A 12,802-nucleotide genomic window follows, 5' to 3' on the forward strand; every position below is an offset into this window, starting at 1 on the left:
CTTTGGCGTCGTGACGTAAAAAGCAGTATTGCACAGGGTTTTCTACAGAGGATAAGAGTTCTAGTTTACCGACTTGCTGGGTTTACTACCTATCGACGTTCCCAATAATCCCGTCAAAGAGCAGAAAAAAACAACTTTTCTTTTTCTTTTACACAATATTTATGCAAAAAATGTCTGAAACACAGCCTCGGTAGAAACTTAAATGGTGCCTCCTGAACCTCGGGAAACAGACAGGTGTACGCCACTTGACGCCAAGTCAAACAAAAGAAAAACAGCTCATGTACTCAAACAGGAACACATCGCTTCCCAACAAGCCGAGTACACGGTTCATAAACTGATTGTCAAAGGCACTGGAGGAAAAAAGAAACAAGTTTAGCTCATTATGAAATCTTTGGATTTGATAACACACAACAGTCTCTGATAAAAAGGATCATTCTCACTATGCTTTCTACATTACTCGGTTTGAAGAGGCCAATTCCCAAAATCAAAGCGAGATGCTGCTCCTTCTTTCACCTTGTGTTGGAAAATGTATATAGTGTTGAAGAGGAATTAAAAACCAATAAGATGGGGGTGTCCGGTTAGCATGACGGTCTACTCTGTTGCCTACCAACACAGGGATCGCCGGTTCGAATCCCCGTGTTACCTCTGGCTTGGTCGGGCGTCCCTACAGACACAAATGGCCGTGTCTGCCAGATGTGGTTATGTGTCCTGGTCGCTGCACTAGCACTTCCTGGTTGGTCAGGGCGCGACTGGCGACTCCACATGTATTGGAGGAGGCATGTGGTAGTCTGCAGCACTCCCCAGACCGGCAGAGGGGGTGGAGCAGTAACCGGGACGGCTCGGGAAGAGTGGGGTAATTGGCCGGATACAATTGGGGGAGAAAAGGGGGGGGGGGTGTAAGATTAGCTTGCGTACCCATATAAGCAGTAATTAACAAGTGATTAAATATTTTCAAACTAGCGAACCTGAACAAAGACCAAGTGAAAACTTAAATGTTGTGCAATTCTGAAAACTATCTTAGATGGTCCAGGTAATCGAGAACATAAGTTGATGAAGCTAATTGATTGTTAGTTGTGGTGCAAGATAATCAAAACACATCACTGACATTCATAACACAGTTATCTGTTCTGGTCATATACCGATACCAGGGAACATAAAAACTGAATGACTGATATAGTTTCCATGAGCAATAGGATTTCAAACTCTTGTCAAGAAGGCCAGAGATAGGATCCAACAGTTTCAGGCAATAATTTCATCGATGTGTCGTGATGTTATGGTGAAACGGTATCTACAATGTGGACTGTAAAAAGATTTACCCTTTTGCCTCAAGATAATTAGAAAAAAAAGTTGTGATTTTAGAATAATTTGATGTTTTCTAAAACTCATTGAGTTGGTCTCTGGGTCTGGACTATGTTACTTTGTCGTGTAATTTCACACACACACACACACACACACACACACACACACACACACAAAATCACCTATGGGTAACTTATTTACACGCATTTAAGTACAAAAATTCTTAAGAAAAAAAAATAGAATTTAGTTTCCAAATTTAGCAAATAATTTGGAAGTTGAAATCATAGTAAAAGAATTTGGCAATTAAAAAACATCTTAAAATGGGACTTAATTACAAAAAAGTAGACGAATATTTACAAAGTTTCACTGTTGCTTTGACTTAACCTTTTGCTTTCTTTTGCTTAACCTAAACTGGATATTAGATCTCAGCAAAATGGCACAAAGTGTCAAAAGTATGCCAAACTCCGCAGCTCAATATCTATGTGAACATCATTTCGACAAAAGTGTCACACTTGTGAGTTTTAAGATTTAGGCACAAGCTGGTGTGTGCATCTGCTTATATGTGCAAAATAAATGACAAAGTCCTCCGAATGTGATTCTTGAACTTAAAGATGGGTCTAAGTGGCGAACGGTGGTTTCTTTAGACATCTCCGATGTGTGTCTGAACTTAGATGGCACAGTCGCCCCCTTGTTTTCAGTGTTGCTGCACGTTCCTGTGATTGCTGACGGTGTATTCAGAGAATCGAGCACTAGAAGTTTAAGAAATGGTCGTTTTTAGCAAAAGAAAGCCGCGATTCACAGAAGTTTTCAAATTGCTGGCAGCAGTGAGATCTGAAACCACTGATGTTTACTTTTTCCACACACCCCCCTCCCCCAAAAAACAACCAAAAAAATGTGTGCCCATGGACGTAGGAGCCCATTTCTCACTTCTCTTTGGCTGTGTTGTCCATGTAATAGACATTGATGAGGTGACGGTTGAGGTGGCGGCGATATTCCACCTCTAAAGGGAATGTGCGGTCGCAGAAGATGCACATGTGACTCTTCATCTCAGTCGGCGTTGGAATCTCGTCGGTGGGCGTTTCAGGGTCATTTGCCATCTTCCCTGACCCTGTGCCAGTGCCATTGAGGCCAGAGTCATCACTGCCCTCAGAGGCGCTGTCGCTGATGTCACTTCCCCCATCATGGCTGCTGTGGATGCCCTCATCCTCCTCTGCGTCAGTAGGTTTCCTGCGCTGGCCTGGAAGCTCCAGAGAGGGCGATGTTGGTTTGGTAACTGGTTGCCTAAATGTTGAAGGAGGGCTGTCTTCACTGGGAGAGGGTGTTTCTCCGCCTGAGCTACAGCTTGTTGACGGAGTGGACTTCTTGGTTTTCTCAGAGAGGTTTTCCTGTGTTTGTTTTGAGGAAGCCGTTTCCTTTTTAGGGGACGCTGGTTGAGAAAGCTTTGCTCCTGACAGATTGGGTTCAGCGTTTGAGTCTGGTGTTATAATGTCCTGCTGAGCGTCCACCTGGAGAGGCTGCCTTGGGGGACTCTGGGTATTTTCAACAGGGCTTGTATTTTCATCAATCACCGAATCCTTCTGCTCCACACTGGGGGCAGTGGTCTTCTTTTGGTTTTGGGTTTTCTTCTTGTTCTTGTTGGTCTTCCTGGTCTTCCTTGGCTTCACTGGAACAGACACCATCTGGTTTGCCTCGCTGTCTTTCTGCGGGACTGGGCAGGGCTCAGCAGTGCTGCAAATTTTCTCTTTTTCGCCGAGTTTTGTTTGCAGCTTGTCAGAAACCTTGAGTTTCAGGCGTTTGGGCTTGGTGGCACCGGTCTCCTCAGATGATTGCTTGGTTGACAGATCCAAAGCCTCTACTGCTTTCTTCTTCCGAGCCTTGGTTTTACCCACCTTATTCACTGGAGATTTTTCTGAACCAACTTGCTTCTGTAAGGCTTTGTCAACATGCTCAGTAACTTTCTCTGACTTCTTCAAGCCATTCTTCCTTGGCTTGACAAGGCCTTTGACCGCCTTTCCACTTTTCTCCTTCTTCAACTGTTCATCTTTCTCCTTGTTAAATCTCTCCTTTTCCTCCTTTTCTTTAGCCATCTTCTCCCCCTCTGCTCTCTCTTCCTCTGATCTTTCTGTCTCTTTTTGGTCTTTTCTCAACGACTCCTTTATTTGCTGCGTCTGGCCCTGGACACCAACTTTCTCCACTGGTTGTTTCTTGGGACGCCTCCTCACCTTGTTGTCTGTAGGGGGAAGGGCCTCCATCTGGACGTCTTTCACAATTGTTTTCTCCTTTGTATTTTCACCAGCCTTCTCAATCTTCTTCTGCCTGGTTAAGATCTTTTTCATGCCACTGTCCTTCACTTTCTGAGGTTTCTCTTTGTCCTGAGTGACCTCACATTTCTTGTGAGCTTTGTCAGTCACATGACCTTCAGTTTGGGTGGAGCTGGGTTTGCCGGTCTTCTTGACTGACAGATTGATGGGGCTGGATGCCATTTCATCATCCTCCCCATCATCTAGGTTGCTGACCTCAGTGTTTGTGGACTCTTCAGACTTATTCATACCTGACTCAGTATTCTCCTCGCTGGTCTCAGAACCTGGCTTCTTGATGCGGAGCCTGACCTTTGACACATCTATTGCAATGTCACATCCAGAGTGCCTGGATTTAATGTGGTACTGCAGGTTGCACTTCTTGGAGGCTGCATACTTGCAGAGAGGGCAGCGGAACTGACGTGGGTGTAGGTGGAGCTCCACGTGCTTCTTGAAGTTGCTGCGGTCTGCAGTCTTGTACTGGCAATAAGGACAGCCCAGAGGCTTGGGGCCATTGTGGACCTGCCTGGCATGGCGGGTGACCTCGTGCTGGTTGGCTGCCAGGTAATTACAGCTCTCGCATTTGAAAGGCCTTTCACCTGTCAGGAGAAGATGATGTAGGAAATAGTAAGTGCAAAGGATGTGCTGCAGGAGATGGTCAGCCTGTTTACAGGACAATAAGCACTTCATGCAGGCAAAAGGAGGAGAGGAACACCCAACAACACAGGTCCATCCAGTCAGCCAAACACACAGCAAAATCACAGCACAGAAAAACCTACTGAACAGTTTACCATACTCATCCCACTTCAACTGCTCCAGCGAATGCAACAAAGGACACAGAAGTTGATTGTGTAAGTCAGTAGTTGGCAAGAAAGAGACCAATAACATCGTTATCATCAGTGGTCATTGCTCTTATCTCGTAGTATTACTAGCCCGCTACTACTGCTACTACAACAACCCATAATACTACTATTAATAATATTAGTGTTACTATATTAATATTATGACTACTGCCATGTAGTAGCAATAATAAATCTGTCTGATTTGAGCTTACAATATATATGAGGTTTTGAAACCCTGAGATCAATATCACATAAAGCTAATGGTTTAAGACTATTCTATCCTATGGTCTATTTATCATCTAATTTATCATCTATGGTAACCAGAGGGCTACTTACCAGAGTGCGTTCTCATGTGTCGTGTCAGATGGGTCTTCTGAGAGCTGGAGTAGTTGCAATACATACAGCGGAAAGGACGCACCCCTGACATAACACACAAAACATGGTTATATATAACATCCATCCATCCATTATCCGAACCGCTTATCCTGCTCTCAGGGTCGCGGGGATGCTGGAAATATAACATATGGTAGTATTATATGAGGATGAACAAACATAGGACAATTCTGTTCCAATCCAAAATATTCACCGACTTCTTATAAGCATTCACAGTGAATCCAGACGGGTCATATCCAAAGTATTTACGAATACATATGCACTGAACGTTACATTTAAACATTTCCCCACAGCCTTGTGGAGAAGGATTGTGAGATATGTGGCCATGGTTTGCTTTACCTACCGGTGTGTGTGCGGATGTGTTGGATGTAGTTGCTCTTGCGGTCAGAGAAGTAGGAGCACTGGTCGCAGGTGTGCAGTTTACTGGGGAAGTGGTTCCGCAGGTGTTTCCTCCAGTGGTACTGGCTTACCGTGGTGTAAGGACACAGTGTGCACTTAAATACCCTGCAGGGGCATAGCAGGACTTGCAATCAGCAAGGAAATGTATCCTTCACTTTCACAATTTTAATAGTAGACATTAAAAACCAGCCACCTCTCTAGTCTTTCTTAGATTTTGAGGCGCCTTAGATCTTGTGGCTTGATAAAAAAGTTGTTACTGTGAATTAAGATGGTTTTGAAAAGCAGGTAAAGACAAGACTGGTTTCATGAAACCAGAGCTTTCTGTTGATATCAGTCATGGGAGGAGCCCATTGGCCAACATCCAGAGAATTCTCTGCTCACACTCACTCTGCACTCCTCTATCATCCAAGCCTGCACTGATGCTAGCCAATAAATCACATTCCATAAATTACTATGTGGTTGCCAGCTTCTGGATTTTTTTTTTCCACCTGTGATGGCTGTAAAAATGCCTACATCTCTTACCATTCGGTAATGTGATTTAAACAATATCATAGAGGAAACTATTAGGACTAACTGGAAGGGCTGTGCCCCACAAAGGCCCCAGTTTACATAAAACCTGAAACATATTTACAATTTTTTTTTTGGACTCATGTTATTTTTTGATAGGTTATATCTCCGCCAAATGAACACCAGCAACTATACTAGCCGGAACACTAAATGGTTGTTGCCAATTTACACCCATTTTTGAGGTCCTTTTCAGTTCCAAAAATAGCTGCTTAAAGCTGGCCTAGATGTCGAGCGATGGGTTGTATCTTTGAAGTATTGCTCCTACCTGTGGTCTTCCCCCTCTTTACTGTGATGTTTGAGGTGGGCGATGTAATGGTCGTAGCGGTTGGTGTTGTAGCCACACCTTTCACAGCGAATCACGCCCTTGCTGTCGCTCCCAGTCCCTGCCTCCCCTGCACTCTCCGCAGCCACCTCTGTTGCCTGGCAACCGGGTGCTGCTGTCTCCTTCCCCTTGGTCCTGGTCCTCCCCTCCACGCGGTTCACCACCATCATCTTGCTGGTGGCGTGTGTCCCCAGGTGTTCCACAAACTCCTCCTCACTCTGAGCATTAAAGTTACACGGCTTACAGTGGAATGGCTTCTTCTTCTTGGCAGCCTCCACCACCATGGCGTGGGTGACTTTGCGCTTGGCACCCAGCGGAGGGGGTTTAGGGCTGGCAGGGGGGCAGGGCTCAGATGAACGGGACAGGTCTTGGGCATCATCCTCTCTGTTTTCATCCTGGCCTGGTCTTAAGTTGTTCTCCACCACCACAGGGAGAGCTCCTGGAACCGGGGACTCCGGGTACTCTATAATGCAGACCTCCCTGTGGTTCTGATTGTCATAGCTGTACCTAATGGAGCACATGCTCATTATTTTAGCAGCACATAGTTTGCATATTTGTGTTTGAATATGAAACATACACGCAAGCATCTACCTGATGATGCTCTCATCCTCGCTGTCTGAGTAGTTGCAGCCCACAGTCTTTAGCTCCATCATCTCTTTCTCATCAGCCACGCTGCTGTCACAGCCACCTGCCTCTGCAGAAGTCACTGCGGCAACATTGGCCAGCATCACCAGCTGGGGCACTGGGAGGTGGTTCCTGGGGAGCTCACTCAGGCTCTGGTTGTCCTCCATTATGGGTGTCCCCACCGGGAACATGCCCATTGAGAACATGGTCTGGGCGGCCATGCCAGGTGCAGTGCTTCCTCTGGACTGGTTCAGCAGCAGAGAAAATACAAATTAAATCAATAATATCTCTCAGGTCATTGTTTTAAATGTTTTGGCTGGTTCTCTTGACTAAAATGGCACCTCAAATGACAGAATAATGTAGAGTCAGTCTTACTGAAAAGAATTTAAGGTAAAAAAAAAAAGAGAAAAAAAAAGACTTGGGGTCTATAATACCAAGGAGAACACAACTAAGAAAGATGTACACATGGAGATGCTAAATGAGTTACAACAGATTAAAATTTGTTAAACTGTAACATAACACTATTTCTCACAATCAACGAGGCTTTAAATTTTATTTTCCATTTACTGACCCACTTACCAGAAGTGTAGTATAGGAGGCATGGAAAAAGGTATTGTTACTTAAAATTATTGTGTCTTTATACACGCTCAATAATCCAGGTAAGAAAATAAAATAAAGTTGAACCACTTCATCTGGACACAATGTTGAAATATTTCATCACTCATCTAAGTGACCTCTTCAGTCTCAACTGACAGCAGGTATCCCCACCCTTATAAACAATGTACAGTTTCGATGTGTACTATTCACAGAGGATTTGGGAATGGTTGCAATCACAGCATTGTAAGATGGCGACAGATGTACTCTTTGTCGCCCCCCCCCCCCCCCCTTGGTTCAGGGATGGTCGTTCCCTCTTCACATAAGATGGCCTCCCCGTTCAAACCAGCGTTCCTTCCTATCGCCTCCCTGTTCAAACCAGCGTTCCTCCCTATCGAGGATGTGCACATCTTTGAAAGAGTGGCCACTGGGCCTGTAGATGGGTGTAGACTGCGGAGTCCTGGCCTGACGCTCACCGCAATTTGTATATGAAACCAATCCTTTTCGGTCATTATACCACTGTGTTGTTTATAAGCGTGGGGATTAGGGCTGAACGATTAATCGAATTCAGACTGACCTCGCAATGTAAAAGAACGCAATTTTCAAATAGCAAAGGCTGCGATTCTAACCAATCAGAAGGCCGGTTTTGATTCTAGCTGTAACGTTACTATCTTGTGGAAATGGCCTCGGCAGAACCGAACACTGAAAAGGTGACTTTAGTGTCAAAGAGGAACAGTATGTCAGTTGTCCGGACCTATTTCGGATTTAGGAAGAGTCAGGTGTTGTGCGGAACGTGCCTTGCTACCGTAGCTACCACAGGGCAACACTACAAACCTGTTCCAGCATTTAAGAAAGCACCACAAAGTCATGTATGACAACTGTATGGCTAAAAAGCCGACCACTAATGTGTCAAGTAGGCCGAATACCACCCGGCATCACTGCTTCAAGAGTATATCGGCATATGAAGGAGATTCAAAATGGCACCACGATATTACTCAGGCGATAGCAGAGTTCCTAAGGAAAGATATGATGCCCCTCAACACGGTGACCAAGGCTGGGTTTACAGCTTTGGTAAAGACGCTTGATAAACAGTACAGCATGCCATCCCACACATATTTTAGCCAGGTTACCATACCGGAGCTATATAAAACGTGCAGGCAGAGTTGCAGTGGCACTAAAAACAGTGGAGTTTTTCACCACTACCACGGACATGTGGTCAAGCTGTACAACAGAACCCTATCAAGAGTCTGGTCGTACCTATCAAGAGTCTCGCCGTGAGGTTGAATTCTTCATCAATGAAGAATTCGAACTCAAAGCTCGCCGTCTTCAGACTGCTTACTTCTCAGACGACCACACCGGGGAGAACATTGCAGCCGGCCTGAGAGAAGGGCTAGCCAGCCAGCAGGGACCTCGGTGAAGAAAACCATGTCTGCCTCACGACAGATAATGCATCAAACATGGTGAAGGCAGCGCAGCTTAACAAGTGGACCTGGCTCCAGTGTTTTGGCCACCAATTATATCCTGCCACTGGTAAGTTGTTTTTTTGTTGTTTTTTTTTCCCCCCAGTATTTTTGTGTGTATGTGTGTGTGTGAAAGAGAGGGAGAGAGAGAGAGAGAGAGAGAGAGAGAGAGAGAGAGGGAGAGAGAATAAGAAAACATGAAAGATAAATAACAGAACGGTTGAACGAATGATTGTTTTCTAATGTAGCTGCTGTGTGTGTGTGTGTGTGTGTGCAGTACAACTTAATTTAAAAAAAATGTATTTTAGTAAATGTTATGGAAAATGACAGTGTCAAGAGCAACAGGGCTGTGCAAAAAGCACATATATTAAAGTTCACACAGTGTTTTCCTTTTTTTAGATTTTATTAAAAAGTGCAATCCACACGTTACACACGTTTATTACGGCTAAGTTACGTAAATATTTTTTAGAGTGAGAGCCACAGATTTGTTTTGTTTTTTAAAAATATTTCCGCACTTTAGTTTGTGTGATTTGTTACTGTTACTGAGTGGAGATCAGTAAGATTCGTATTTATTTTCATATTAACGTTCACACCGGGCCTGTTGTTCTGCACTGCTTTGTTGTTCCTTTTCCAGATTTTATCAAAAAAGTTAAGTTATGATAATTATATTACATGTTTCCGACGCTTGAAGTCAAATCAATCAGTCAATATTCTACTGTGATGGAAGGTTTTTCTTTTTACCATTAAATATCATTAAAAATGAAGTACACCTAGGCCTGGCCTACAGGACAGAGCAGTTTACATGTTGAATCTTGTGTTGGTCACAATATAGGATGATTTTAGTGGATAACACAAAAGATAATGAACTTTGAGGGGGGGAAAAATCGCATACGAAATCGCAATCACGATATTGGTCTAAAAACTCGCCATTAGATTATTTTCCCAAATCGTCCAGCCCTACAAACGCACTACACAAGTCTGACTTATCGTTATTAATGGGGATCCCTGCGGTCAGCTGAGACTGAAGAGGTGCTAGACGAGTAATGAAACGTTTCTCTCTCAACAAACATTGTGTCCAGATGAGCCGATTCCACTTTTATATGATAAACCATCCAATAGATGTTTATCTCCATAACGGGATGAAGATGCACATTTTTATTATGTCAAGTCAAATTCTTATTTGCATAGCCATAAATCACAATCGCATCACAATCTCCAACAGATATGAAAACAAGACTGTGTCACATCCCCCCCGCCCCCCCATATCACAGCACCGTCGACTCGGGCGAGGAGAAACTCAACAGGGGGAGGGGGGGGAGCCAAAGACGGAAGAAATCTCAAGATGAGGCGTTTCTGTCCCAGGACGGACGGACGCAATATGCTATTGTGGACGGAGCAGTCATGCAGTAACACATTTACAACACCCACTCAAGACAGCAAATTAACACGTTAGTTATGGCTAAAACAATGTCGACAACAAGAAAATAATAATAATGACACTTGTGGCTGCACAAACTGAAGCACAACTGGGCAGAAGTCGCAGCTTGGTGAGTCAGGCAGGCAGGCAGGCCTGCGTTGCGCTGAGGAGGAATCCGCTGGCCCGCGTTCGCACGGCGAAGAAATGTGGGCTCGGCCATTTTGAAACAGCACCACAACTTGGTTGACAGCGCCCAAAGTAACGCGGCGCGTTCACGCCGCGTTCCAGAACACGCGGCCCGAGCGGCGTTTCAACGCACCGCGCAGAACGTTCAGATCGCAACAATGTAACCGAGTCACGCAAAGGGAGCGCGCCCGGCGGCTGGTTCAACGGGAGCCGAGCCGCCGAGCGAGGCGTGCGGGAGGGGCGCCTGGAAGCACCTGAACCCTCCGCTTGGTTCGACTCGACCCGGACGCAACGCGTCCACGGCTCGTTTCGCTTCGGGTAGAAACGCGAACGTTGAAATGCGGCGCACTTTAGGGGGGGGGCGAATTCCTTTGCGCCCAATCTAGGGGGGGGCGAAAGTTTCGGGAGCGAAACGCGAAAACTCCCCCACCCCCCCCCGTCTCGTGTCGATAACAAACAACCCACGGGGAGGGGGGGGGCTGTTTAAAACTATAACTTCTCTCACTTTGTCAAACTTAAGGCCTTTTTTTGTGTGCAAGTCTGAACCGTCGCTGTCCAGCAGGAGGAGGAGGAGGCCGCCGCAAAACTTGGGAGCCCGACAAAACTTACTTTCCGGAAGCGCGTTGGTCCGACGAAACACACCGATCTGCAATTATAAAGCCACGCCAGCAAGCACAATCGACACACGTTTCCAGCCTCTTATTTACTTCAACTTGATCGTGTCCGAAATTATAGTTTGATCGCCGAGTGTTAGCCATGGTCCTGAACTAGGTTGTTATGATCAGCCCTGGACAGCGCCTGTCTCTGCCCTCTTTTTTTTTTTTCTCTCTCTCTCTCCAACAACCCCCACAACCGCCTCCATTTTCCACCACTGTTCTCCAAAGTTAAGTCAGCCTCGCCGGACGGGACGGCAAACTTCGCGAAGGCCGCTGCCGAAGCGAACGGGCGGGAGGGGGGGGGACGGGACTCACCGAGCGGCCGTGCGGAAAACCCCCGGTCGCGGCCTCCTGTCGTCGCCGTGCGTTATCTCCCACCTAGAAACACTGAGCGAGAGTTGAGAGAAGTTTCCGCACATTCCTCCACACCGAGCCCGTCGGTGCGTGGCGGGGTGACGTCAGCGCGCCGGGTCCGGCGGCGACGCGCGCGCTTGTAGGCGAATTGAACTGTAGTTTTATTTTGGTCACGTGTTTTTTGGGGGGGCGGGGCGACGGTTTGTTTTTCCGGAGGAAGAAGACGTTTCCGTTTTCGGTTCTGCGGCGTTTTAACGAGACGTTTTGACGGCAAAGAAATACACTGTCCGGCGCAATTTCTTCGTTTATGAATTTGTTTATTAACGTAACCTCTCATTTTAACTATTGGCGCTCCCTCTCTCGCGCGCTCTCTCTCTCTCGCTCTAATTGATGTGATTTATTTTTACATATCGATTTATTTGCTTGCGTTTTTGAATGTGATTATTTTTCAAAATAAAAGTTGCTTTAAAAAAATCAAAATCTCTCTCTCGCGATTAATTACAGCTTCTGCGTGTTCAGATTTAATTGGTGTTCTTTTGATTGGCGTTATTCTACCTTATTATTATTATCTTATGTACGCTATAGCCTCTATATTAGAACATTAAGGCTTATCTTTTATATTCATTTATTTTTCTGTCTGTTATCTTATCATTACCTTCCTTATATTTTTGCACTTTTACTTAATGCAAAGCACATTGCATTGTATGCCGTGTGCTATATAAATACTTGATCATTTCATTTGTGACTGTTACATGGCGCAAAGTATGAATGAATGAATGAATGAATGCCTTTATTTGTCATTGCACAGCTGTACAACGAAATTAAGTGCAACTCCCCAGTTGTACAAAATAAAAAAAATTTAATATCTGCAAATAGTCAAAATACAAATGCAAATAGGCACACATTTGCAGCACAATCAAGATATAATGTATAATGTATGTGAAAAATAAGTGCAATATCTATTACACTAAATAAATAACACTAGATAAATAAAGTAGTTGTGCCATGTAACAGCATAGGTGGGAACGATAGGGAGGAACGCTGGTTTGAACGGGGGGTCAAAGGGGCCATCCATGTGAAGCGGAAACGACCCTCCCTTAACCGAAGGGGCCTAAGAGTGCATCTGTCGCCATCTTACAACGCTGTGATTGCAACCATTCCCAAATCCGGTGTGAATGGTACACATGGCCGTTGTAGCTCTGGTTAATGGTCACAGCAATCTGCATATCTTACAATTTACAATTTCATTCAGTAGACGCCTTTATCCAAAGCGACGTAAAGAGTTAAATACAGCAGCATATCGTTGTGCCACTGTGTTGTTTACAAGGGTGGGGATACCTGCAGTCAGTTGAGACTGAAGAGGTCATAGGTCACTTAGATGAGTGATGAAAC

The 12,802-nt window shown here is 45.1% G+C and overlaps 1 protein-coding gene across 1 annotated transcript; it reads right to left on the bottom strand.

Moving 5' to 3' along the window:
- Positions 1-892: 892 nt before the first annotated feature.
- Positions 893-11,568, bottom strand: rest (RE1-silencing transcription factor). The gene is made up of 6 exons (XM_056283372.1): positions 11,372-11,568; positions 6,711-6,988; positions 6,063-6,626; positions 5,175-5,335; positions 4,775-4,858; positions 893-4,195 (listed from the first exon to the last, which is right to left on the bottom strand). Exons 2-6 carry the CDS (start codon positions 6,962-6,964, stop codon positions 2,223-2,225), a joined length of 3,036 nt encoding a protein of 1,011 aa, XP_056139347.1. The 5' UTR covers positions 6,965-6,988; positions 11,372-11,568; the 3' UTR covers positions 893-2,222.
- Positions 11,569-12,802: the final 1,234 nt, after the last annotated feature.

The sequence above is a fragment of the Lampris incognitus genome, chromosome 1, assembly GCF_029633865.1.
Source record: "Lampris incognitus isolate fLamInc1 chromosome 1, fLamInc1.hap2, whole genome shotgun sequence".
In the NCBI taxonomy this organism is placed as follows: domain Eukaryota; kingdom Metazoa; phylum Chordata; class Actinopteri; order Lampriformes; family Lampridae; genus Lampris; species Lampris incognitus.